Below are 25,023 nucleotides of genomic sequence, written 5' to 3'. Positions count from 1 at the left end.
TCATTCAAATGAGTGATTATGAAATCATTCCATTCTTTATAATTCTCTTTCTCCAAAATAAAAGGAAAACCCATTTTCAACAATAATTCTTCAAACAAAATCGGAGATATGCCATCACATAAAAATAAATCTTCCAAACAATAATATTCTAAAGGCTAAAAACCTAATTTTGCAGCAAAAATAATGTGGGGCCCTTAAGAAGGATATTTTGGCGGTTAGGCATGCAAGTTAAATATCAGCTAGTACCAAGAAACCACACTACAAGTGCAAGAGACAACCAAAGCATAAGTCTTCTCACCACAACTCAATTTTCTTCAATGCATACCTCCACTCACAAGGGAGAGAATGACACTGTTCCTGCAACCTCCTGGTCACCCCATAACCACGGATTGAGCTACTTTAAAACATGAAATCCTTAGGCAGAGGTACATGTGGAATTAAAAGTCTAATGGAAGCCTTCAGATCTTCTATGGGCCCACCTTAACAACTCCAAAATATGAATCAAACCTGAAAGGCATTAGAATTAACTAAACTACCAAAATGTTTTGCATTAACTTTTTTATAAAAAATATAACAAACAAAGATCAAAAGTCTGCACAAGAGGAAGTTGCAGATGAGTGTGGAGATCCAGATACCAATGAAAGCTGAACTCTACCATAAAACAATGAGAGCTGACTACTGGAAATAAAAAGTCTGGCACAGCTACAAGGAACAATGTAGAAAAATGCTGTCAAAGGCAATCAAATAAATATCACCATCAGTGAGGTCACTGCCAATGAAGAATGAAGCTGCTTCCAATATCCAGGGAAAAATAAATCATCATTAACTGTGAGAAGAAATAAATTTCAGGACCTCCAAGCTTAGACTGTGAGCAGAGATTAAAAAACTCCCAAGCAACCAATCAAAGGAAGCACGAGCCAAGAAAACTATGGCTGTTTTGTAACAGATATGCCGTTGCCAAAGATATATCTATTGCTGATTTGAGCATCAAATCGCTGGTAAAAAGAGCATAGCACTCTTTTATCAGCTACATGCCATTGCCTGAAAACTATCGGTGGAGATATGATGGCTTTGTCTATCGCTCCTTAGAAATATTGCTGATTTCTAGTCAAAACAGATTAGTGTTGTTTTGGATGTGATAGCTTTTTCAGAAAAATGAAGAAAATCGTCCTTCAATGAAATCATTGTCAGGGAAGAAATATAGCTCTGATCAAATGCTTGCATTTATTTCCAAAAAACAGTGGATACTGCTCAATCAAACATTGATGAAGATTCTCAGATGTGGAAGGAGTTACTGTAAGATGGCTCCGATACCATGTAGGAAAGATCAACCTTCCAAAACTTGCAAATGAAAAGTATACCATCACACAAGAATATGTTAATTCATGAAATAGATGATTACATCGAGATACAGATTTAATATCCCCTTTTTCTAGCTATTATTTTCTGATACATTATTAGAGGGATTAGTATGAGATTTTGCCTCGGCACCATCAGATTCAGGCCAATTGGAGTTGATACAGCTGGGGTTTCCAGATACTTACTATTTATAGTAGGTCAATAAGGGTTTGTTTCTGGTTTTGCAGTGTTGGACTTGGAGCATCTTGCTGAGATCTTTCTGACAAATAATTATACATGGTTATCTGAGTCCAATCGATTATCTATTTTAATCCCTAAAGATTAAATTCTTTTAATAAAGTGACTTGTTTAAAGGGAAAAAATCAGAGAACCAAAAATCACAGCGATTCATGTGATTCGGGAAACATGCTGGGCGATTTTTGACAAGCCATTGAATCATATCACCAATTTTTGGCCATTAACTGCATGAATCGACTCAAAAAATTGGGCAGCCCAATTGGGCAACCTTAAAAAATTAAAAGCAACTTTTTTCAATATTTTTTTATAACAGTTAACTTTCTTATAACCCTAAAGGCCTTCTATTTGTTGAGTATGACAAAAAGACAGGAAAAGTGAGAGATAGACTTGAGCTAGAGCTATAAAGCAGATAAGACTTTCTTTTTAACATTTTGTTTCCAGATAGACATATGTTTCATGGATCTTCATCTTACATACATTTATGAGATGACCACATATATAATTCGATATATCTATGTCATATGATCCTATATTTTCTATTTAGTTCAGCTACAAATTACAATTTACATTTTATGTATGTGATGGATTTATCATTAATGTTCTTTGTTTATGTATGTTAGCTCCCATTTGATGATGTTATAGTGTTTTTAAGTTATGTTCAATATAGGGTGCTTGAAATAAGTTTAAAATCGTTAAAATCTCTAAATTTCAAGGGTTTTTTCACTTCGCCGATTCATAGCCGATTTGTAGGTGATTCATGAGTTAAGTCAGCCTTGCCGATTCTGAGTTTTGGTTCAATTGAAAAAATTAATGTCCCTTTATCTTTATAAGGCCATATTATTTTCTTATGTGAAATAAGGACAATTAAAAGAAAAAGAGAATGAAAATGAAGAGACAAGCAAGGGAATAGGAAATCACTTGGTTGTGCTAAAAAAAGAGAGGGAGCTCATTTTCAGCATTCCTGGATTTGTGATTGATTTTTTGATTTCCCTTTGGAGAATTTTGGGAAGCTTCTTGCTGTCTCTTGCTGAAGCCTGAGGATGGACACCTTCAGGATTCTTGGTGGATTGGACAAAAACTCTGTTCATCTTTAGAGTGGACTTGTGATGAAGTTCACCTTGCTTTCCAGGTTTTTTTTCTTAGTATTCTAATCTGACTGTAATACCGCATGTAAGATTGCTTTTGGTGTTATGAAGTTATTCTATTGCTCATTTATAATGCATAATTTATATGTTACAGTTTGAAAATTATTTGGGAAGTTTTGCGAGAGAATATCCAGACCGAGATATTACACAAAATAATATACAGGACCTTGCCTATAAAGATGAGGAATAATCTGGTATATGGGAGTAACCATACAACTGCTAGTAACTAAAATATGCACCTAATTATCCCTAGGTAAACTTGAGCGTGAGAGTAAATAATACTTTACTCCAACAAGAATAAACAGACCCATGGAGCACAAAATCACCTAGGTACGTCCATGGATGTACTCAAATGTTTGTGCCCTGAATTAGCAGAAACTAGGCCACACCCACAGGAAACAAACCTAATTCTGAATTCAAAACAAATCACATCTGATTCCAGGGTTGTAGGTGCCATAAAATTTGTTAGGTCCAAAGTTTCTGTTTGAGTTGTGGAATTGCAGACTAAGAGTTGAATATGACAGCAATTGTGTACCATAACAATTTTAGAGCACATGCTCATGAAGTATACTTGTATTTGAAGGGTGGGATCATGACAGAAGACGAACTAGATTTTTATTGTGGACCTAAGATTATTTTAAAAGGGAAAAACTTTGGCTGTGGTACTCAGTGATTGAAAGAAACAATCAAAGTAAGTAATTGTTAACTTCAAAGATCACCATTATGGTGTTATCCCATTAGGCACTATATGCTAACTTTCAACATGCATGCATGTTGATAAATGTGTTTTCTCAGTCCCAACTTCTAAGTCAATATTATCTTTCCAAGCAACATAGATGACCAATCCACTTGTCCACATGAAACTTAAGGTTCACTATGAAAGCCCCAAATGTTATAATGGAATATAAAATTTAGAATAATATTAGAAAGAAAACTCAGATTAGCTTTATTCAAGTGGTTTGATAAATATAGCAAGTTATTCAAGTGTAATTGATTAACCACATTGAAGTGCTTATTATCCATTACTCTATTTTGCATTTTTTATGATGGGTATTCAATCGTGTTCTTTGATGCATTGCTAATCTATATATTTGTTTGTCTAAAAGCTATTTGAAAAACATTAATCTATTGAAGCAATTGGGGTAAAGATTTTTTCTTTGGTGTAAAATGTGGGTTTTGAGTGCTCTCTACAGTTTGAGATATTTTCATGGTGATTATTCACTTTAAAGTCTGATTTGAGAAGAAGATTGTAAACAGTGAAATAGGATTCCTGGTTATTTTGGTGGTGATTTGAAGTATTATTTGCTACAAATAAGATCAGAATGTTTTCTTCTCCATATACATTCTGATTTGACCTATTTTGGTGAAATATTTTTGGGGCTTTTCTTTTTATACCAGTAGCATCTCAAAGCGACATTCTTTTTTTGTCCCATAAATGGCGACATTCATGATATCATAATGTTCAAAGATATTGCATAAGGTCAGCTAAGCTTGTCCTTAATTTGTAATATTTGGAGTTGATATCTTTCGATAGATGTTGGAAGGACTATTCATATAATGTGTGTGCCTGTTTGGATTGAAGTACTCGACATTATTTTCCAAAATTTACATCCTGCTTTTGCACTTTCATGTTCATTTCTAAAATTTAGAAGAAATGCACTTTCTTTATTCTTTCAGCGGTTACTGATAATCATCTTTTGCTACCATGGTCCAGGAAATGGTGTTTAGTGAAAGTCCTTGACAAGCATGTACCTAGATTTCTCTTTAACTGAATAAATAGCAGGTATTATTTTGAGGCTATAAATTTATTCTTCCTTCGGTTCAAACGAGGCTTAAGCTGCTGCTTTGTACATATGATTTGACTATGTATCTTGTTAAAATTGCAGCATATTTCACTTTCCGAGTATCATCTTTAAAATTCATTTTACTCATCATGGATTCAAATATCATTGGTCATACTTATTTAGGCTACATTAATCCATAACTATTGGTCAGTTTATGGATTGTTTGTTCCTCATTAGTAAAAGTTCGAAGATCGAGAGATGTACATAACATTATGCAGGGGCAGTTTCTATTTAGAGGGGATTTACTCTCGTGTATATTTGTTGTGGCTCTTGGCCATTGGAATTTTTCGAAGTAGCAAATACAGAATTAATTTCTTATAAAGTTTTTTTATTTCTTAGTTTCTTTGTTATGCTTGTTTTAATTGTAAAAGGAAACAAAACAAGCATATTGTACATCTAACGTAAGTAGATTATTGAAAATTTTCTCACAATCACTGGATGGTATGAACTCTTGTAGATTATACTTGGGTGGCATGTACTTAATGTGGACTATTATAAGCAGGACCTCTGATTATGACATTTGAGCAAACTGTGAAGGTCAAGGTGCAATCAAGATTCCGTTCTCATCTACCGTCCTTAGCTTCCTTCCATGGAAGATCAATTGGGTTCAGTGGCGCTTTATAATGCCCCATGATTCTCCACGTTCCCTAAAGAGTACGATGCTCTAAGGACTTGACGGGAGCATGCGTGGAAGCTGAAATTTACTATCCAACAGGATTTGCTTTGTAATCCAGCGCTTGATAATACATATATATCTTTTCAAACAATTCGCACATGCTATGAAATCTCAAATAAAAGAACTAGCAATTTCATTGGCATGGCTCTGTGAAGTTGCCTCTAATATTATTAATTATCTCCTTTCTGATATTAATCAGGTCTCTTCAAATACCAAATTTCAATTATTTACACGCCCTCGTTAAAGAAAATTCAAATCAGATTCCAACCTAAGTCGTTTCTTTGTCCAAAGCATTCTCTGAATATAATTAGACAATCGACCTAAGGAAAACATAATTTTAAAACGGTATTACGATTTGTTTTTAAAGTAACAGTTATATCTTTTAAGATTTTCAACATTGGCAACCAACCCATATTGAGTCACCCAAAACTGAGATCAACGGATCCATATCTTAAGTAGTGCAGATTGACACAATCCAAAACCAACTTTTTTTTTTCAAATAACACGTGTTTATAAACTAATAAAAAAAGATAAAACCAATTTTTATTTTATTTTAAGGAAATAGGGTTGTGAGGCACTAAGAGGTCATTTGGCTCATTTATGGACTATATATCCAGTTTATACCCTTTAAATACCCTTAAAACTCCCCTACCATGTCTAAATAGGCTATATATTCAGTTTATACCCTTTAAATAGCCTTAAAACTCCCCTACCATGTCTAAATAAGCTATAAAAGAACAAATAATTATACAAGGTAAATTCGCGAGTCTTAATTAAGTGGGAGTTCGTGAGACCAAGTTAATTAAGTGGGATGTGTGTGATGTGATGCAAAGGTGGTATGAAGCATAAAGAGGTTATGTAAAGAAGAAATAGTGGGAGATAGTGTGGAATAGTGTGGAAACATATATGAATAGACTCTTTAAAAAGGGTGATAAGATAAGATAAGGTAAATTTATTAATGTCCAACAAAAGACCATAACGTGAGTCTATGGGACTGAAAGCTTACAACAAGGAAAAAGTAGACAAACGGAGCACCAAACGGTGTCCAAAAAAGAACAAGCACAACAAAAGAAGAAGAAAGCAGGAAACATCACGGAAAAGATTAGTTATCCATCTTCACAAGGAAAAAGTCCAATAGTGACTGATTTGTGCGGCTACCAGAAGCCCTGTGATGAAGCTGAGTGCCACGAGAGGAGTGTCGTTGGCAAAAAGGTCCCCTGCGGGGTCTCACCGATCTGGAACAGCTCGTGTTAGGGAAACTGTACGGTCGCTTCACACCCCGAGCTGGAGTTAAGGGCGAGAAGAAGGTCGTAATAAGCTATGCCTAGGTCTGACTCCTGGGAAATGAAAGCTGTAAAGTATGGTCACGAAGTTGTAAGGACTTGCGGAGATAGAGTGCAATGCAACGCTGATCGGTGTACTTGAAAAAATTTGAGAGGGATCTGCAATCTCTAAATAGACAGTAAAATCTCCCTCTAATCTCGTAGTATATCGGGCATTTGAAAAGAAAATGAATCTCAGATTCCGCCTCTGCTAAGGTACAAAGTGTACACACTCGATCCTCTCTAGCAATATGGTGATCAACCTGAATCCGAAGTCTGTGTGAGCCCACCCTAAAGGAGCCAAGGGAGATACGCAGGGCATGAGTCCAGTATCTATGTAAGTACTAAGGGCGTACAATAATTCCATCTCGGATAACTAAGAAGTGCTCAGCGTAGAAAGCCATCCTTGGACGTAGTCCCCCTAGAGGATCCACCCAAGTCCGTGTGATATACTTCTTGTAAATGTCAAGTCTGACATGCCCGTTCAACTCCTGCCGAGAAGGGAGTAGATGAGCAGGGGCATCCAATGAGAACTGGTAGGGAGGAAGATGATCAATGTCGATCCCCACTGAACTCAGTAGGATAGTAGCCTGAGCATACCAACCGCGGGCTCTAGTGGCAGGATCGACGTCAACAATAGCAACTGAGGAGTAGTAGACTAAATAAGGGTATCTGTGTTGGCCTTCCTTTGAGTCAACAAAGCCACGAAGACGGTGGAGAAACTAGATCAAGTCAAAAATGGTTGCAAGTTTGAATGGGTGAGCACCGAACTTGGCCAAAATAATATTGTGGGGGGCAGAACCGTGACATCTAGTAATCCGACAGAGGAGCATAATTTGGGTACGCTCGATCATGGCCCAATTCGAGTGTAAAAGAGAAGGACCCCAAACCACTGAACCATAGAGCACTGTTGGTCTTACTAAGGAATCCAGGAGGGATAGCTTAGACGATGTACCCTAAAAGTGGTGTCTGAAGCACTGTCTCTCGAGTATGGCGAGGGAACCCAACCCTTTACTGATCCGAGGCTGAATAGCTGATCTCAAGCTGAAACGAGATCCAAAAAACTTAACCCCAAGGTATGTGTAAGATGATGTAATCTCAACTTGCCAACCCTGGAAGTGAAAATGGAGATGTGAAGTCTTCAGACCATTGAAGACCATAACCTGAGTCTTCTCAAGGTTCACAACCAACTGTCTCATATCACAAAAAAATGCAAGTCTATCTAAAAGCCTCTGAAGACCCTCAGGAGAGGAAGCAAGAAGAACCACATCATCAGCAAAGAGAAGGATGGAGATCAATACCTGGTGTAGATGACAACCATCACCTGGAAGCGAGGAGTCACTAAGAAAAGCCTCGAGTTCATCAATGTAGATCCCGAACAAGGTGGGCAAGAGAGGGCAACCCTGCTTCACCCCAATGGTGCTCTGGATAGGATCAGAGAGGCCCTCTGTGGTCCCGAGTCTACAAATCATAGTCTCATATAACCTCATAATAGCCGTCAATAAGATCTCAGAAATACCAATATCTCTCAGTCTCTGAAAAAGGGCTGCTCTGGGGATGGAATCAAAAGCCTTACGAAAATCCACAAAACAATAGTAGACTTTTTCCGAGTGATGTCAAGCCTCCTCGATAATAGCTCGTAGTGTAAAGATATGATCTATGGTCTGGTAGTCTGTCTTGAATCCTGCTTGACCCTTAGCCCTGCAATTCCTCCTATCAAGCTCAGTGGATAAAATAGTATTCAAAGCTGTAGCATAAAGTTTGGCAAATGTATGCCCAATCATGATGGTCCTATAGTTTTCGGGATCAGAGGTCAACCCAAACTTATGGATCGAGTGAATAACGTGTCTCGACCAAGAGTCCGAAAAACCAAAACAAACCATTCTATTAAAGAGCGTAGAGAGATAAGGGCCCTAGATCGTGGTACCGAGTTTGAAGAGCTCCGCCTGAAAATCCTCCTCATCAACCGCCCTGCTGCATCTCAAAAGTTTGATGGCCTCGTAAATGCTGGAGGTGGAGAATAAGTGACAATGGGGGAGCGGGTTGGAAAGGGGGGCGAGCTGACTCGGGATGTCATACAACGTGGAGATATGGGAAGCAAGGAGATGAAGGTCGGGGGTGGACTGGGGTTGGCTACGCCTGGGGAACATGATGCGCCAAAACAACTTGGGATACTGAATAAGCGTGTCTCGGAGGGATCTGCCCTGTGAAGCAATAAATAATCGCTTCTTATTGCGAAGAAAGCGTTTATAAGAGAGCCGTAAATTGGTGAAAGCGGGGGAATGAGTATCAAAAGCTAAGCGCAAGGAGCGGTGGAAAGTTTTACAATCATCATCAAACCACTGATTCATGGGACAAGTATTTCGTCGAGCCGATCTGTGAGTGCTGGAAATGGAGCGGTGAGGGATAGAGAGGAGAGCCGACTCCCAAATTGCGTTAGCTAGTGAGTGAAACATGGTGGACACCTGACTGTGATTCGTGAAGCTAGCTGGGCAGAGGAATCTTCTCAAATGGAAAATGAAGAGGTCTTGATCACTATCCTCGAAACAACAACGAGTGTGGGGGCGAAATCGGGCAGGGTGAGTAGAGATGGGTGATAAAGGGTGGGAAGAAACATGGACCGAAAGGCTAATAAGGGCATGATCAGCCAAGGGAAGATGGGAGATAGTAAAATTTTGGATGGAGGGGAGGAAGGAAGCAACAACGAGGATGTAATCCACCACGCTCCCACCCCCACTATGAGGCCAACACATAAAAAGCTCAGAGCCTGGGAAACAAGAGAGGTCATTCAGAATCACCAAGTTGGAGGACTCACAGAGTTGGAGAAGGTGGCGACTTAGAGGTCCACTGTGATCCTCGGATAAACGCTGAAGCCCCATACTAGTAAGATCCCTCTCAGTAGTACAAATCAAATCAGACCCACGATCATATTGGGGGGTCTGGAGATCTTTAGTCCGTGCATTAAAATCTCCTAAGATGATGATGTCGCCCGTAGCCCCAAACTTGGAGGTGCTCTCGAATAGGTCTGAAAAAGGGTTCCCATCCTTAACACTATGAATGGCGTAAGGTGAGCTAATCGGTGGGAAGTAACAAACAACAATGAAGATATCTTTTTGACGGTGACTAGTACCTCCAACTTGGATCCACATAAATCTGGCATAAGTGTTAGAAAGAACCAATGTGGTATTACTGAACAGATCATCTCTAATCAAACAAGCAACTCCACCAGAACCACGCACACCACCTGAAGCTCAGACCTCCTCTCTGTCGTGAGATTTAGAGGCGGGTTTAGCCGTGATAGCTTCCCGTCTTATTAGAATGAAGTATGTTTTGTGCTCATGAAATATTTGATTCTAGAGGGTAGATTTGGTGTCTGCTATTACTACCATTTTCCACTATTAAACCATTTTAGGCACCATAATGAGGTTTCCATTCTGTTCTTTCTTTTACATGATTTAGAAGCTATTGTTGCTGATGTTGGATAGAAGGAAAAAACAGAAAAGTTATACTATTTTACACCAGGATCTTATCCTCCGGCTCTATAATTTCCACTTGGCCCCTACTCTTCATTGCGTTGCCTTAGATAATAACCAGGCCTTGTCCAATCTTGCTGGTAATAGTGGGGGTTGCTTTGTGACCCATTCCTCAACCTTCTCCCTCTTCCATGCCAAAATTTTGAATGGGGCCCAAAAAAATGCAAAAATTGAAAATGAAAAAAATGGAGGAAATTGACCTTGTTGACTTTGGGGATGATAATGATGGGGGTCGAAGGAGATCAGGGAGAATAGCCAAAAGTAGGGCTAGAATGAAACAAAAAGCTTGTAGAAATTGAGATGATTGAGGAGACAAAATCGGAAGCTGGTGAGAAAAAAGGGAGTAAGGAGAAGAAAATGATGGGGAAGGAGGAAGAAGATGTGGGGATGACGATTGAGTATAATAGCTTTTTTTCAGCGGAGATTAAAGCAAATAAGAAAAAGAAGATAAATGTTAGTCAAGACACAACCAATGTCTCTGCAAGCTTTACAATGAATACGATGGATTTCACCTCCAAAGCTATCCTTCTTTGGAGAAACCAAAAGATAATTTGCCAATGACAAGTACTTCCCCACTGCGAGCAGAGAAAAATAAAATGAAAATGGTTTCCACTAACCCTATGGTGATACAGGTGCAAATGATGGAGACAATGAAAGAGAATTGTGTTGAGTGTTAGGAGTTGTCTAATTTGGTTAAGGACACGAAGTGGGAGGAGGCACTTAATGCTTTGAATTAGAGCTTCGTGACTCTATCCAAGTTTTTTCTAAAATTGGCTCATGTGGCTACCACTACTCTCTAGTTATTCTTCAAGAGAATGTATAGAATGATATTGGTGCAAAGGACTCTAGGAAACTCTATGGTTTTTTGGCTGGCGATTGGGCCAAAACTCTGCCGGCCAAGAAGGTAAAGGAAAAGGCCAAAGTTTAAGCCTTAAAGGAAAAGGCCAAAGTTTAAGCCTTTGCCTTTATTTTATGTTTCTTTATGGACCTTTGTTGCTGGAATTATCCAACCTTTACTTTTCTGATCTAGCTACTAGGCCTTCAAGACTCGTTATTATTTTGGTTAAAACATTTTAATAGATATATTGGTAGTAGTATAGTTAATATGTTTTTAAGCTAGAAGAACATTATGTCATCTATTAGTAATTTTGTTCCTTCTTTGGAGAAACCAAAAGATAATTCACCAATGAAAAGTACTTCCCCATTGCGAGCAGAGAAAAAAGAAAAGAAAATGGTTTCCACTAACCCTATGTTGATACATGTGCAGACGATGGAGACAATGAAAGAGAATTGTGCTGAGTGTTAGGAGTTTTTTGATTTGGTTAAGGACAAGAAGTGGGAGGAGGCACTTAATGCTTTGAATCAGAGCTTCCCGACTCTATCCAAGTTTTCTCTAAAATTGGCTCATGTCGCTACCACTACTCTCCAGTTATTGCATCAAGAGAATGCAGAGGATGATATTGGTGCAGAGGACTATGGGAAACGCTATGGTTTTTTGGTTGGCGACGGGGCCAAAACTTTGCTGGCCAAGAAGGTAAAGGAAGAGGCCAAAGTTTAAGCCTTTGCTTTTATTTTATGTTTCTTTATGGACCTCTGTTGTTGGAATTATCCAACCTTTACTTTTCTGATCTAGCTGCTAGGCCTTAAAGACTAGTTATTATTTTGGTTAAAACATTTTAATAGATATATTGGTAGTAGTATAGTTAATATGTTTTTAAGCTAGAAGAACATTATGTCATCTGTTAGTAATTTTGTTTCTATTACTTGTAGATGGGATAATAACTATATGTCATCTACTACTAATTTTGTGTCTGTTACTAGTAGATGGGATAACATGTTTACTAGCATCTAGTTCGATATTGTTGCGTTAAGTAATCTATTTTTGATATTAAGAAATGAGTAATCAATGTGTTGGTAAGGTCTTGTTGTTAATGTGTTGTCAGTGAATGGTTTGTCCATGGTAATGTACTAAGTGCTAGCCCCTTGTTTTGGTTGCTATTAATATCAAAAACATATATGAAATTGTATGGATTAAATATATGAGAGAATAAGGGGTCAAGGTTTTCCAAATCAACAACTACTTATTAAAAGAAATAATTTATTGAAGATCTAAGATAATAGACAAATATGATTGATTATTGTATGAAAATAAAACAGATCACCTTATATAATGAAAACATCTTTCTAGCCTTAATCAATTAAACTTAAACAAAGAAGTATCAAGCTTAAAGAAAATGATTTGAGTACTTAAGACAGAGGGGAAAAAATAGCTAAGAAAGAATACTTATTTGGATTATGAAGAAATGTTGATTTTGATTGACTAACACATTGGAGCGAAAGGCTAGAAACATAGATCTAGTATTATATAGAGATCATGACCCAAATATATTATATTGTTATTGATCCTTGGGATGGAATTGTGCTTACAACTTATTTTAGGGAGTAGATCATATAAAAAAATGTAGTATAAGTTTTGTAGTTTTCCCCTCAATTGTTGATTTGACAAATTTGCCCCCTGTAATTATATCCACATTTGAAACTTAATGTTTTCCAAGAAGCACATATGAGGGTCTATAGATTGAAGAAGCATTAGAGACTACTTTGGTAGTAGTCATGCCGTGTTTGTAATGTAAATGTTTGGAATTATTAAACAATATATTATTTTTAAGTTACAAGCTAGTAGATTATAGTTATTGTACCATAGTCAAATGATGTAAATGTTGTAAGCTACTAGATTATAATTAGTATAGTGTAGTTAAATGGTGAATACATGTGATGTCATAAATTTGACCTTGCCAAAGGAAGACTAGGTTCCCTTGAGAACCAAGATCACAACATACATTAAGATATCTCCAAACTAGATAAACCAGTGGAAACATCTTAGTATTGATAAGGTGAAGAAACATTTTGGTTCTAGAAATAGAAAGACCAAATGACAAAGAGTCTTTAGTCCAAACCTAGGTGTCTCAGCCAAGTATGCCAATGCAATGCACATACGTTTGTGCAATGCATCGTAGCCCTATACAAACTATGAAAAAATGTGCGTATTATGTAGACAAAACCTAGGTATGAACACTTCAGACAACCTACAAATCATAAAATTAGAAATTTGATGATAAACACTATATAATATAAATAAAATAAATGAATAATATGTTTAAATATAAGAAGACTTCCATGCGGTTGAACGCTTCCATAAACCTATACACATACAAAAGAGGGAAAATTATTTAGGGTTGTTTGGAGACTTGCTTTAGTTAATTCCTTGCTTTGGTGTTTGCACCTCCATAACAACAAATATATATATATATATATATACAATGATAAATAATTGACAACATAATAGAAACAAATCTCGCTAGATGGAGGAGAACCCTTATTACATGAGATAAGAAAATAGAAACAAACCCTCACAGTGAAGGAAAACCCATATTGCATGAAATAATAGTATAGATAGAAATGGATGTGGTGAATCTCAAGATGCTTAAAGACACAAGTGAGATAGATAGACATTACCGCATATGTTGTAAGAGATCATTGTAGCAAGCATGGGAGGAAAAAAAAGTGTTTTGTGAAAGTTGAGACAATGCAAGATAAGATAAGATAAATTTATTAATATCCAACAAAAGACCACAACGTGGGTCTATGGGACTGGAAGCTTACAACAAGGAAAAAGCAGACAAACGGAGCACCAAACTGTGTCGAAAAAGGAAAGAACAAGCACAACAAAAGAAGAAGAAAGAAGGAAACATCATGGAAAAGATTAGGTATCCGTCTTGACAGGGAAAAAGTCCAACAATGACTGATCTGTGCAGCTACCAGAAGCCCTGTGATGAAATATTGAGAGAAATAACTTTGAAAGATTCTAGAGTAGAGAATTTCTATAGAGCTTGAATGGAGATGCAAGCTTGAATTTGAAGGCAAGAAGAGGAGGAAGAAGAGGTTTTTGAGTAGATATAGAAGATTCCCATTGACAAAGGAAAATGGCAAGTGGAAGACATGCACAAGATTGATATTTGAACATTAAGATGTTAGTGGACTAATGCACAACACACAAACATTTGCATAGTGCGCTAATGTCCAAACAAATCACACTCAAACATGATAGGTGGCAAGGATAATACATGATTAATGCAAAGGGTGGCACTAAAATATAGTTGTTGACAAGGACTCTAAGCATCTTGAGAGGGAAAATGATGATGTAGGGTTGAAATGGACCTACACAAATGCTAGGGGAACAAACACTAAAGTGGATACCAAAGTGTGGCCTAAATTGCAAATGGAGGTGTGCAAATTTTGATTCTACAATATGTAAATAAGTTAGTGCATTGTAAATTTAATTATATAAACCTAAAATATTGTGTTATTGGGTGGCTTCAACACTCGTGTAAATAATTGATATATAAGCTTAAAAAGATAAGATTTCATTCCAAAGAAACACAATCAACTAATTGTATAAAACAAAATTGATGTATTTTTCTTACAAATTGTCACGTAGTTGAACACCCAAGTGTTGGAACATAACCATTGGAAGAACAATATAAGCATAAGTTTGAGACATGTATTGAACAACAAAAGTTAAAAGAGAGGCATAAATATGCAGTGTTTAGAGGCGAGGAAGTAAAAAAAGCATATATCAATCACAATTTAATTAGTGGAGGTGATTGTCGAGAGGCATCTAGTAGTTTGGAAAAGAGAGAAGAAAAAATGATTCTTAATTGAAATTATTTACTTGTTGTTTCGAGAATGCCATTTGGATTGCTTTGCTAGAAGTTCAATATTCATGATGTGGAGAGCAAAGAGGACACACACACAAAGTAAAAGAGGAAAAGAATGGTGTTCAATTTTAGAATTATATCAAAAAATTAGAATGTAAATATGTCAGGCTCAAAATTTGTTTATAAAGTTCATTTAGTATACTCTTTAAATTTATTGAAATACTTCATTCGAGTGGCTCATGATAGAACACATTTGTAAGGCTCGTCTATTTTACAATCTCCATCACACCTTTTATACTTAGTCACTTGTTACCCAACTTCTATTTTTGGTTCCAAGGTGTCATTAGGGTAGATTATGTTAGTTGAATATTTGACCTTTTGTGATTCATTAGAATTCAAGTTTTATTATTGTGCTAGATAATTGATTTAATGAGTTATGGTATACAATTTGTGTAATGGGTCTCAGGTAATTGATTTAATGAGTTATGATACACAACTTGTGCAAGGGGGCCTTAGTTTGTAAGAGGTTTGAGTGTATGGAACTTTGGAATGTCATATGGTTCTAACCAATTGGTTGAGCAAAACTACACTCTTTTTAAGTCTTTCCTTTGACATTGGAATCCAAGCATGTCATTTTAGCATTTTTATAATGGAGTTTTGGAGAGATCTCTCGTGTTTGGAATCTCAAAATTTTTGGAAGAGAAAAAAACCATTTTCATCCATTGGAAATCTTGAAGTTGGAGGGACACCCCTTTGTTTCCTTCCCCACACTTTCTTCTATTCATCACATTTTAGATACAAAAGAAGCAAAAGTTTACTTACATATTGTGTGGAGGTTGGATTAAAAGAAGCCTTCATTTGTAGAGAGTTAGTTATAGTGGAGTAATAAATTTAATGAATGAGCAATCTTATTCCATTCTTCTTTTTGTTATATTTGTGAATAAATTAAGTTTTTATTATACTTTTTTGAGAAGTGAAAATGTGGTAGTATTTTTATGTGGGATAATAAGTGGTTCTAGTTTATGTCATGTGATTTGGTATTTTTTTTCTATTAAAGATAGTATAACAAAATAACATTTATATCACACAAGAGCCTACAACACAATGGTAAATTGTGAGCCTCTTATCTGGGAGGTCTTGGGTTTGAATCTACTTGAGATGAATAAATAATAATTAATCACAATACACAATAATAATGAATCATAGCTTCGGCCTCTTACAACAAAAAAAAAAATTACATCATGAATACATTTTTTTTTATCACTTACGAGGACCAAACTTTTATGAATTGAGAGAGCAAACATGAAAACCAACCCTGGTGGAAAATTTGTGATATGCACAAGGGTTGCTAACACAAGTGTCCGGTTAAGGTTTGCATTAGGGAACAAGAGAGGGTACTCTGATCATGGAGGATGTTGATGGTGGAAATCTGCCCGGGTGACCCATTTGATGGGAGAGGACTGCAAGATAATGTGTCTCATGACCCTTTGGCGATTTCCAAGACAAATGGTCTGTAGCATGAACTTAAGAAATGGTTTGCTCTATTTGGAGTCAAACCCTGTGAAAGTCTTCCTTCTAGAGGTTACTATTAAGGTGGATCAACAAAAGGGCATGTTTTCAATTTTTGTCCCGGATCCTTTGGTTGATCACTTTATGTTTGTTATGGATATATCGTTAGTGGGAAAATTTCTAGGGGCTCGTCCAAATACTGAGCTGGTTAGGTCTTATGCCAAAAAGAAATGGCAACTAAAAGGTCAAGTGGATATTGTTGTCCTACCAAGAAGGCATCTTTCCTTTATATTTTAAATAAAGAAGATACATATTGTGTCCTATGTAGGGGTCCTTGGATGTTTGGAAAATTGGTAGTGGCTTTCAGGGAATGGGGTACAAAATGGGACTATAATGATAATTAGGCTTCCATACCTCCCACTTGGGTTTTGGAATGAGGAGGTGTTCAAAGTGTTGGCTTCATCCTTTGGGCATATGGTGTCCATAGATCCTATGGTACTTCAAGGATGTGATTGGTGTTTGTTAGGATCTGTATCAATGTGTGGCAGTTTAAAAATCTCCCATGATTATTAATATTAACTCTAAGTTGGGGAAATAGACATAAGAGGTGGACTTTGAAATCCTTCCCTCTGCATGCTTTGTTTGCAATAAGATTAGCCAAAGAAAGTTAAAAAAGTCGATACGAGAAGATGATCCTAGGATAAAAATCAAAAGCTAGAAGTAAGGAAAATTTGGAAATAAATAAAGGATGATATTGTAATGGCTGAGAAAATCTAGCAAACGAAGGGATCTTTAGATTCTAAAAAAGGAAGGAGCAAATGCTAAAACCCCTTTTGTTATTTCCCAACAGGGTGTGGATCAGGTGAGGATTTAGAGAGTGGTGAAAAGAAGATATCCCCAAATGGCTAAACATGGAGGTTCCTATGGACAAATTGAATAAGTAAGGAACATGTCAATGAAATGGAAGATGGTGAAATAAATGAACGTGTTGGAACCAAACTCAATGACCCTCTATTTGGTTTTTCTATCCAAGCTCTGATGGAAGCAAGTTATGTTTCTTTTAAGGGTTGAGGAAACTTGATTTTTGGGATAGAAAGACTAGGTGCTAGAGAAGGAGTAATTAGCTAAAGAACTATTTTAAGATGTTCAACAATGTAACAACCTTGAAGGGGAGTGTCAGATTCTAAACAAGGAAGGAACAAATTCTAAAACCTCTTTTGTTATTTCTCAACACGGTGTGGATCGGGTGAGGATTAGGAGTGGTGAAAACAAGATATCCCCTAAGATGGCTAAACATGGAGGTTCCTATGGATAGATTGAATAAGTGAGTAAGGAACATGTCAATGAGATGGAAGATGGTGAAATAAATGGAAGTGTTGGAACAAAACTTGTTGGCCTTCTGTTTGGGTTTTCTATCCAAGCTCTAATGGAAGAAAGTTAAGTTCCTTTAAGGGTTGGGGAAACTTGATTTTTGGGATAGAAAGACTAGGTTCTACAAAATGAACCCCCTTTATCAAATGAGATGTTGGAGGAGGACATTTTCTCAATACCAAATACCATTTCCTTTGGTAGTTGGAAAGAGAAAGCTTTAGATAGAGATGCATATGATCTTTATAGATCAAGGGGAAGATAAATGACACAAGGGAGGTAATAGGAGGAGAAGGAAAAAAATTACCAATAAGGAAAATTCGATCTTTATGATAAAGAATGTTACCATAAGGAGTATGAAATTTAAAGTTTGCTCCCAGAAAGAGAGCGTGATCGAAGATCAAAGAAAGATATTAGGGAATTAGTTAGAAAATAAGGTACCATTGATGGAAGGAAACTTACCATCTTAAAAACTTGTACCCCTAGTGAAAAATGAAAATTTTTTCTTGGAACATTAGGGATCTCAATGCCCCTCATAAGCACAATATTTTGAGAAATTTAATTAGAGATCATAAACCTAATTTGATTATCATTCAAGAGGTTAAAATGTCAAGAGAGAAGGTTGAAAAGATTAATCTTCTTATGCACTGTGGTGTTATTAGATGTATTTATGATGGGGCCTCTAGGGGTGTGGCTATTTTTTGGGACCAAGGGATTTTCAAGGAGATATTTTTTATTCTAAAAGTAATTTATTAAATATCAAGTTTAGTCATATTTGTGATGGTTTATCTTAGGTGTTGTCCAATGTCTATGCTCTTAATGGTAAGTTTGGATGGATGAAGTATTCAAGAAGGCTAGAGAAGAATATGATTTCTTTTTTGGATTATCCTTGACTGTTAATGGGGGACTTCAACTTCCTTCTTAAGGATAGTGAGAAGTTTGGAGTTAGTGGATCTCGAATCCATTTGGAAGGAAGTATGGACTTTTTTATTAACCGAAAGGCTTTGCTGGATGTGGATCTGGAGGGAGTCAATTACACTTTTAATAGGACTTGTATGAATCTTATCCAGGTTTTCCTTGATAGATTTCTTATATCAAGTAACTGGTATAAGGGATATCTCTATTTTTGATCTTCTATGACTAAGGCAGGTTTAGATCATTTTCCCATCTCTTTTGTGGCTGATCCCATTGTGGTCAAAAGAAACTTTTGAATTCCTCTAGTTGTGGACCGACTTTTGACGTGTCTTCTTGAATCTTTTGCTTTGGAAAATGATGCCAAGTGACATATTCTAAAATGTATCCCTAACCCTAAATCTAATTCGAGTTACTTAAGGTCATTTCTTGCATTGTGAAGGTAGTTTTTGCGGAGTTTGGGAGAAGGTACTATTGGAAGGGTTTTCTCCAGAATCTGATGGCATTGTAAGCTTATAGGGCATGTAGTTTAGTCTATTTTCATTGTACTGAATTGATGCCCAAGGTAAATTGAAAAGTGACCCTGTTAATTTATAGCTCGTAGAGGAAAACCCAAACAGGAAACCTCCGTCTTTGATAACCAGGTTGAATCTTCCAATGGTCATCCCTTCTACTTCACTAGGTGCTCCTCATAATGCATGTTTCTGGTGCTCCACCTAACACGACTATCCAAAATTTATTCAATCTCCTCCTCAGAAGTGGGAATGGGACATGGTTCTAGTATCAACTCCTTTGCACCATCTTCATGATATTTTGTTAATTCTACAATATAAAAAATAGGGGAAATATGGATCCCATCTTGCATCTCTACTTCATATGTATTTCCTGAATCACATTTCTTCAAAATCTTGCAGGAACCAAATTTCTTCATCTTCAGCTTGTTGTAGGTGCCTACTGGAAATCGTTCCTTCCTCAAATACACCATAACCAGATCCCCAACATGGAACTCCTTATGTATCCTCTTTTGATCTACTCAAGCCTTATACTATAGGTTCATCATGGTAATATGTGAACGTACCTCCTCATGTAGGTTCTTGACATGTGCAACAAAGTCTTCTGCCTCAGCAGTAGTTCTCTCTCCTTGCTCCATCTTCCTCAAATCTGGTGCAATCCTTGGACTACTCCCATACACAATTTGGGATGGTGATCTACCAGTACTCCTATTCACAAAATTATTGTAAGAAAACTATGCTTGTGGTAGAATCAAATCCCATCCCTTGGGCTTATCTCCTACTAAACACCCCAACAAATTGCCTAGACTTCTATTCATCACTTCTATTTGTCCATCACTCTATGGATGATGTGGAAAACTGAACTTCAATTTTGTCTTCAACTTCTTTCACACAGTTGTCTAGAAATACCCAACAAATTTAGTATCTCTGTCAGAAATGATACTTTTAGGGAGACCATGTAGCCTCACCATCTCTTTGGAAAATAAATCTGCAATATGCACTACATCATGAGTCTTGTGACATGGAATGAAATGCACCATCTTGGAGAACCTATCAACCACCACAAATACTGAGTCATTACCCCTCTTTATTCTCGGTAATCCAAGAACAAAATCCACACTCATGTCATCCACACTTATGTCCTCCCAAGGCTTTGATGGAACATGTAATGGCTGATAGAGTTCAATACGCTTGTTTGGGATTAGTTTGTGATAAGTATGTAAAGACGCTTATGTCCTCCCAATGTTTCTAATATTAGTTCTTCTGATATAGAGTCCAGTACAAACTAATCCTTGAATGTCATTAGAAGTATGTGTCTTTACATACTCGACAACTTTGCACAAACTTCTTCACATCTTATGATAATTGAGGCAAAAAATAATGTTCACTAACAATGGCAATGGTCTTATTGCGACCAAAGTGTCCTGTAATCCCTCCACTATGTTTTTCCTTGATCAAGTTCTCCGTCATGGAACTCCTTGGAATACACAATTGACTGCCTTTGAACAACGTATCATCCTGGATCATGTAATCCAACCACCTGGTCCTATCTAGAGTAATAGGTTCTTTACAATCCTTCCAAGCCTCTCCAAAGTCAGGATCCTCAGGGTACAAATTCTTGAGTTCATCAAATCCAACCACTTCAACTTGCATTTCTGTTAGCAACAATTGTTGCCTACTTAATGCATCTGCAACCCTATTAGACCTTCGACTTCTATGTTTCAATACAAATGTATAGCTTTGCATGAACTCTACCCATTTCAAATGTATTTGATTCAATTTACCTTGGCTATTTAAGTATTGTAATGCCTGATGATCAATATACAAGACAAATTCGTTTGACAATAAATAATGCCTCCATTTCTTTAAGGCCTAAACTATTCCATAGAACTCTTGATCATAAACACAATGCTTCTTCTTTGCATCATTCAAATTTTCACTAAAATAGGCAATAGGCTTACCTTCTTGGCTCAACACAACCCCAATAACACTACCACTAGCATCACAATCCAATTGGAACACTTTGTTAAAATTAGGAAGTGCCAACATAGGTTGCTCTGTCACCTTCTTCTTCAGCAACTCAAAACTCCTTGTAGCTCTTGTAGTCCACTTGAACTCTTTTCTATCCCCTCATTTTGTTTCAGTTAAGGGTGCACATATACGACTGAAATTCCTTATGAACTTCCTGTAAGAACTAGCCAAACCATGGAATGACCTCGCCTCAGTGGCAGACCTTGGAGCAAGCCATTCCAGGTTGACCTTCACCTTTTTTGGATCCATTTTGAGACCTTCAAATGATATAACAAACCCCCAATAGTCTAACTCCTTTTTTCAAAGGTACACTTCTTCAAATTAATCAACAATTTCTCTTCCCTCAACCTTTCAAAGACACTACAAATGCATAACAAATGTTCATCCAAAGACTTACTGAAAATCAAAATATCATCCAAATAAACAATAAAAAATTTGCCCAAAAATTTCTTTAGTACCTCATTCATAGGCTGCATGAAGGTGCTTGACGCATTGGTCAGTCTAAAGGGCATGACTAACCACTCATAAAGATCGTTCTTGGTTTTGAATGCAATCTTCCATTCATCTCCTTCTCTTATCCGTGTCTAGTGATAACCACTCTTGAGATCTATCTTTGTGAATTACTAAGCTCCACTCAAGCAATCCATAAGATCATCTATACTTGGTAAAGGAAATTGGTACTTGATGGTTATCTTGTTTATAGCCCAAGAGTCTTTACACATCCTCCACTCTCCATCCTTCTTTGGTGCCAGTACTACAAGTACTGCACATGGACTCAGGTTCTCTCGAATTAGACCTTTCCTCAACAACTCTTGAACTTGTCTAGTCAGCTCCTTAGTCTCAGTAGGAGTCATCCTATGAGAAACCTTGTTAGGAAAACTAGTGCCAAGGAGTAAATCTATTTGATGACTAATTTGCCTTATTAGCGGCAACCTTTCTGGGACATTATTAGATATGACATGTCCATACTCACTTAATAGACCTAAAACAATAATTGGAACTTCACTACTACCTTCCTTATTCTTTCTAGGAATTAAAGCATAACACATATGCTGATGTTTCATGCTATCCAAAAATTTTCTTCCATCAACAAGACATACCTTAGCACTACCACATACCTTTTCACCTTCCTTTATCAAGGGCTACACAACTTGTGACGAACTCCATCCTTTGTGAGAGAATATGTATTTGCACGACCATTATGTATAGCACACCTATCAAACTACCACAACCTTGCCAACAATAAATGACATACATCCATCAGGATGATGTCACAGAGAACCTCGTCGTGGTAACTCCCAATCTTGAACTTTACCAAACATTGTTCACTAACCAAGACCTTATGGTCATCCTGCACCCAGGAAATCTGATGTGGATGGTGATGTTTCTCCCTCTTCAGCCTTAGCTTTGAGACCATCTCCTCTGATACCAAGTTGTCAGTGCTCCCACCATCAACACTCACATCACAACATTTACCCTCACACTTGCACTTGGTATGAAATAAACTCCTCCTTTGTCTAGGCTCAGTCTCACTGTTCAGCAAAACCCTTTCATTAACCAGAACATTTCCTCTTTTTGCATCCTTTGAATGCGATGACTTAACATCATTATCCACATGAGTAACCCTTGCTTGACCATCAACTCTCCTATCTGTCCTTCCTTGGTGTTGAGGGCACTCATAAGTGCAATGACCTTCTTCATTGCAATGGAAACAAGTACCATGAAAACTTCCTCTTCCTGAACCTTGTCCATGTCCTCTACCTCTTCCTCTTTGGTCTCCAAAGTTTTGATCATGGGAGTGGTTGAAACCCTCATTCCTTTGGTTTTGGTTGGTACCCACATCTTCATTTCTCTTCTTGTCCTCATTGCGGCCTCCAAATGACCTACCATCATCCCTTCCTCTTTAACTGCACCCTCTTTGCCTTACATCAAACTTTTTGTTTAGCTTCTCCTCAACTCACAAGGAAAACTAGTAGGCCTCTTCAACATTGGTAATTCTAACCAGACTTAGCTCCTCTTGAATGCTAGGTCTTAATCCATTAAGGTAATGAGCAACCTTCTCTTTGTTTGTTTCCATATGCCTCGTCCTAATAAGGAATCGGTAAAAATCCTCTGTATATTCTTGGATAGGTTTTCCCAGTTGCTTTAACCCTTGCATCTTGAACAAATCAAGCTCGTAGTCAACAAGAATGAACTACTTCTTTTGTTTGTCCAACATGCGATCCCATCTTGCGATTTTCTCCTTATGTCTTCTATTCCTTTCTAACTGAATCTCTTGCCACCAGATTTTGGCATGGCCTTTTAGTCAGGCCTTCATAAACTTAACCCTATTAGGGTCCTCCATATCCTTATACTCAAAATATTCCTCCAGCTCATTGATCAATTCATCCGGTTTTAGATTTCCTGAAAATATTCCAATTTCAACCTTAGTTCTTTTTCGAGCTTGGCAATGACCCTGAAAAAAGATTCTCCTTCGCGTGGTTCATGACTTCTCCTTCTTCTACTTCCTGCACAACATCTCCTTCTTCAATTTCCTTCTCACTTTCATCCCTTATGAAAAGATTCATGCCTGTACGAATCTCCTCTTGCAATGCTTGAAGTTGTCTCTAGAGAGCTATAACCTTAGGGGGAACACCTTCGACCCTTCCACCACGCTCTCTTTGTGGAGGCATCTTCTCACTATCTCAAAACCCACAGCCACACAGTCCTGGTCGAAATTGCCTCACAGTCAACGCTCTATCTACACACTCAGGAACTCCCGCTCAAATACCACTAGATGAGGGCACGATCCAAGAAAAAATGAACACAATAGGAAAAGGAGGATTTTATTATCAAATATGATAAGTATTACATTCAGTACAACAAAAATAGACTCAACTACATGCCCTATAGGCTTACAATCCTATCAGATTATGGAGAAAACCCTTTTCATAGCACCTTCTCCCAAACACCGCAAACATTGCCTTTACAATGCAACAAATGACCTTAAGTAACCTAGATTAGGTTTAGGGTTAGGAATACATTTTAGAATATGCTACTTGGCATCCACCACAATAGTAGAAGGTTCAAGAAGACACATCAGAAGTTGGTGCAAAATAAGAAGAATCTAGAAATGGTAGTCCAACTTCTTGGAGACATAACTTTTGATCCGAGACTCCAATTGACAAACCGTTTATATTTTTGGAAAGCTCTCCAAGCGCTCTATAGCCTTGTGTACAAGCTTAACTCATTCCCCATTTTATGAGCCAACATGTGCTTGTTTAGTGCTTCAAATTTGACTTTGAAGCATTCTTAAGGGGTCTCTAAGCAACTTCAAACTGCAATAACTTTCAAACTGTAAAGCATTTTGACCTAATTATTTTTCTGGAATGCTTTAAATTATAGGTATAATTATCCCTCCAACTTATATATTCTAACTCATCAGAATTATGGCTCTATTAAAAAAAACCCTTTTCTTCACTAGCACATATCCCAAGGTGCTCAAAAACACTAACCTAGAAAACCAATAGTGGAACTATGAGAGTTGGATTCTCTATTTGGCCCTAATGGGTATCGAAAAATATAAATACATTAAACATAAACTAACACTAAGCATATTTTTGGGTGATATGGGATTGCCCTTACACCACTGGATGCTCTTGCATCAACTTCCTATTTATATTTGAAAAAATGTGGCTTGATCATCCTGATCTTATTAATAGAATTAAGGAATGGTGACAGATTGAGGTGGAAGATACTACTATGTTTCAGGTGGATAAGAAGCTTAGATTCATTAAGGATAAGATTAAATTATGGAACAAAGAGGTTCTGTTAGTAGTGGGCCAGTGTCCCTCGCAGGATTTGCGACATGGCTTAAC

At 37.2% G+C, this 25,023-nt stretch overlaps 1 protein-coding gene across 5 annotated transcripts in view; it reads left to right on the top strand.

Annotated features, from left to right (window-relative positions):
* The window catches only part of LOC149571182 (E3 ubiquitin-protein ligase At3g02290-like), a 99,594-nt gene extending 94,138 nt beyond the window's left edge, over nucleotides 1-5,456 (top strand). Inside the window, exons 5-6 of one of the 5 annotated variants that reach the window (XM_089812755.1) lie at nucleotides 4,456-4,524; nucleotides 5,123-5,456. In XM_089812755.1, the coding sequence (XP_089668881.1) occupies nucleotides 4,456-4,482 (27 nt within the window). In that variant the 3' untranslated portion in view covers nucleotides 4,483-4,524; nucleotides 5,123-5,456. Of the gene's footprint in view, nucleotides 1-4,455; nucleotides 4,908-5,042 lie in introns of those variants that run through there. The other 4 variants (XM_089812753.1, XM_089812751.1, XM_089812754.1 and 1 more) reach the window with 4 other exon arrangements.
* The last annotated feature ends 19,567 nt before the right edge of the window (nucleotides 5,457-25,023 follow it).

Source organism: Cupressus sempervirens, chromosome 2, assembly GCF_028749045.1.
Source record: "Cupressus sempervirens isolate cs-2001-9-10 chromosome 2, ASM2874904v1, whole genome shotgun sequence".
Classification (NCBI taxonomy): domain Eukaryota; kingdom Viridiplantae; phylum Streptophyta; class Pinopsida; order Cupressales; family Cupressaceae; genus Cupressus; species Cupressus sempervirens.
The sequence above is the reverse complement of the archived record's forward strand: the minus strand, read 5'-3'. Positions and strand labels throughout refer to the sequence as shown.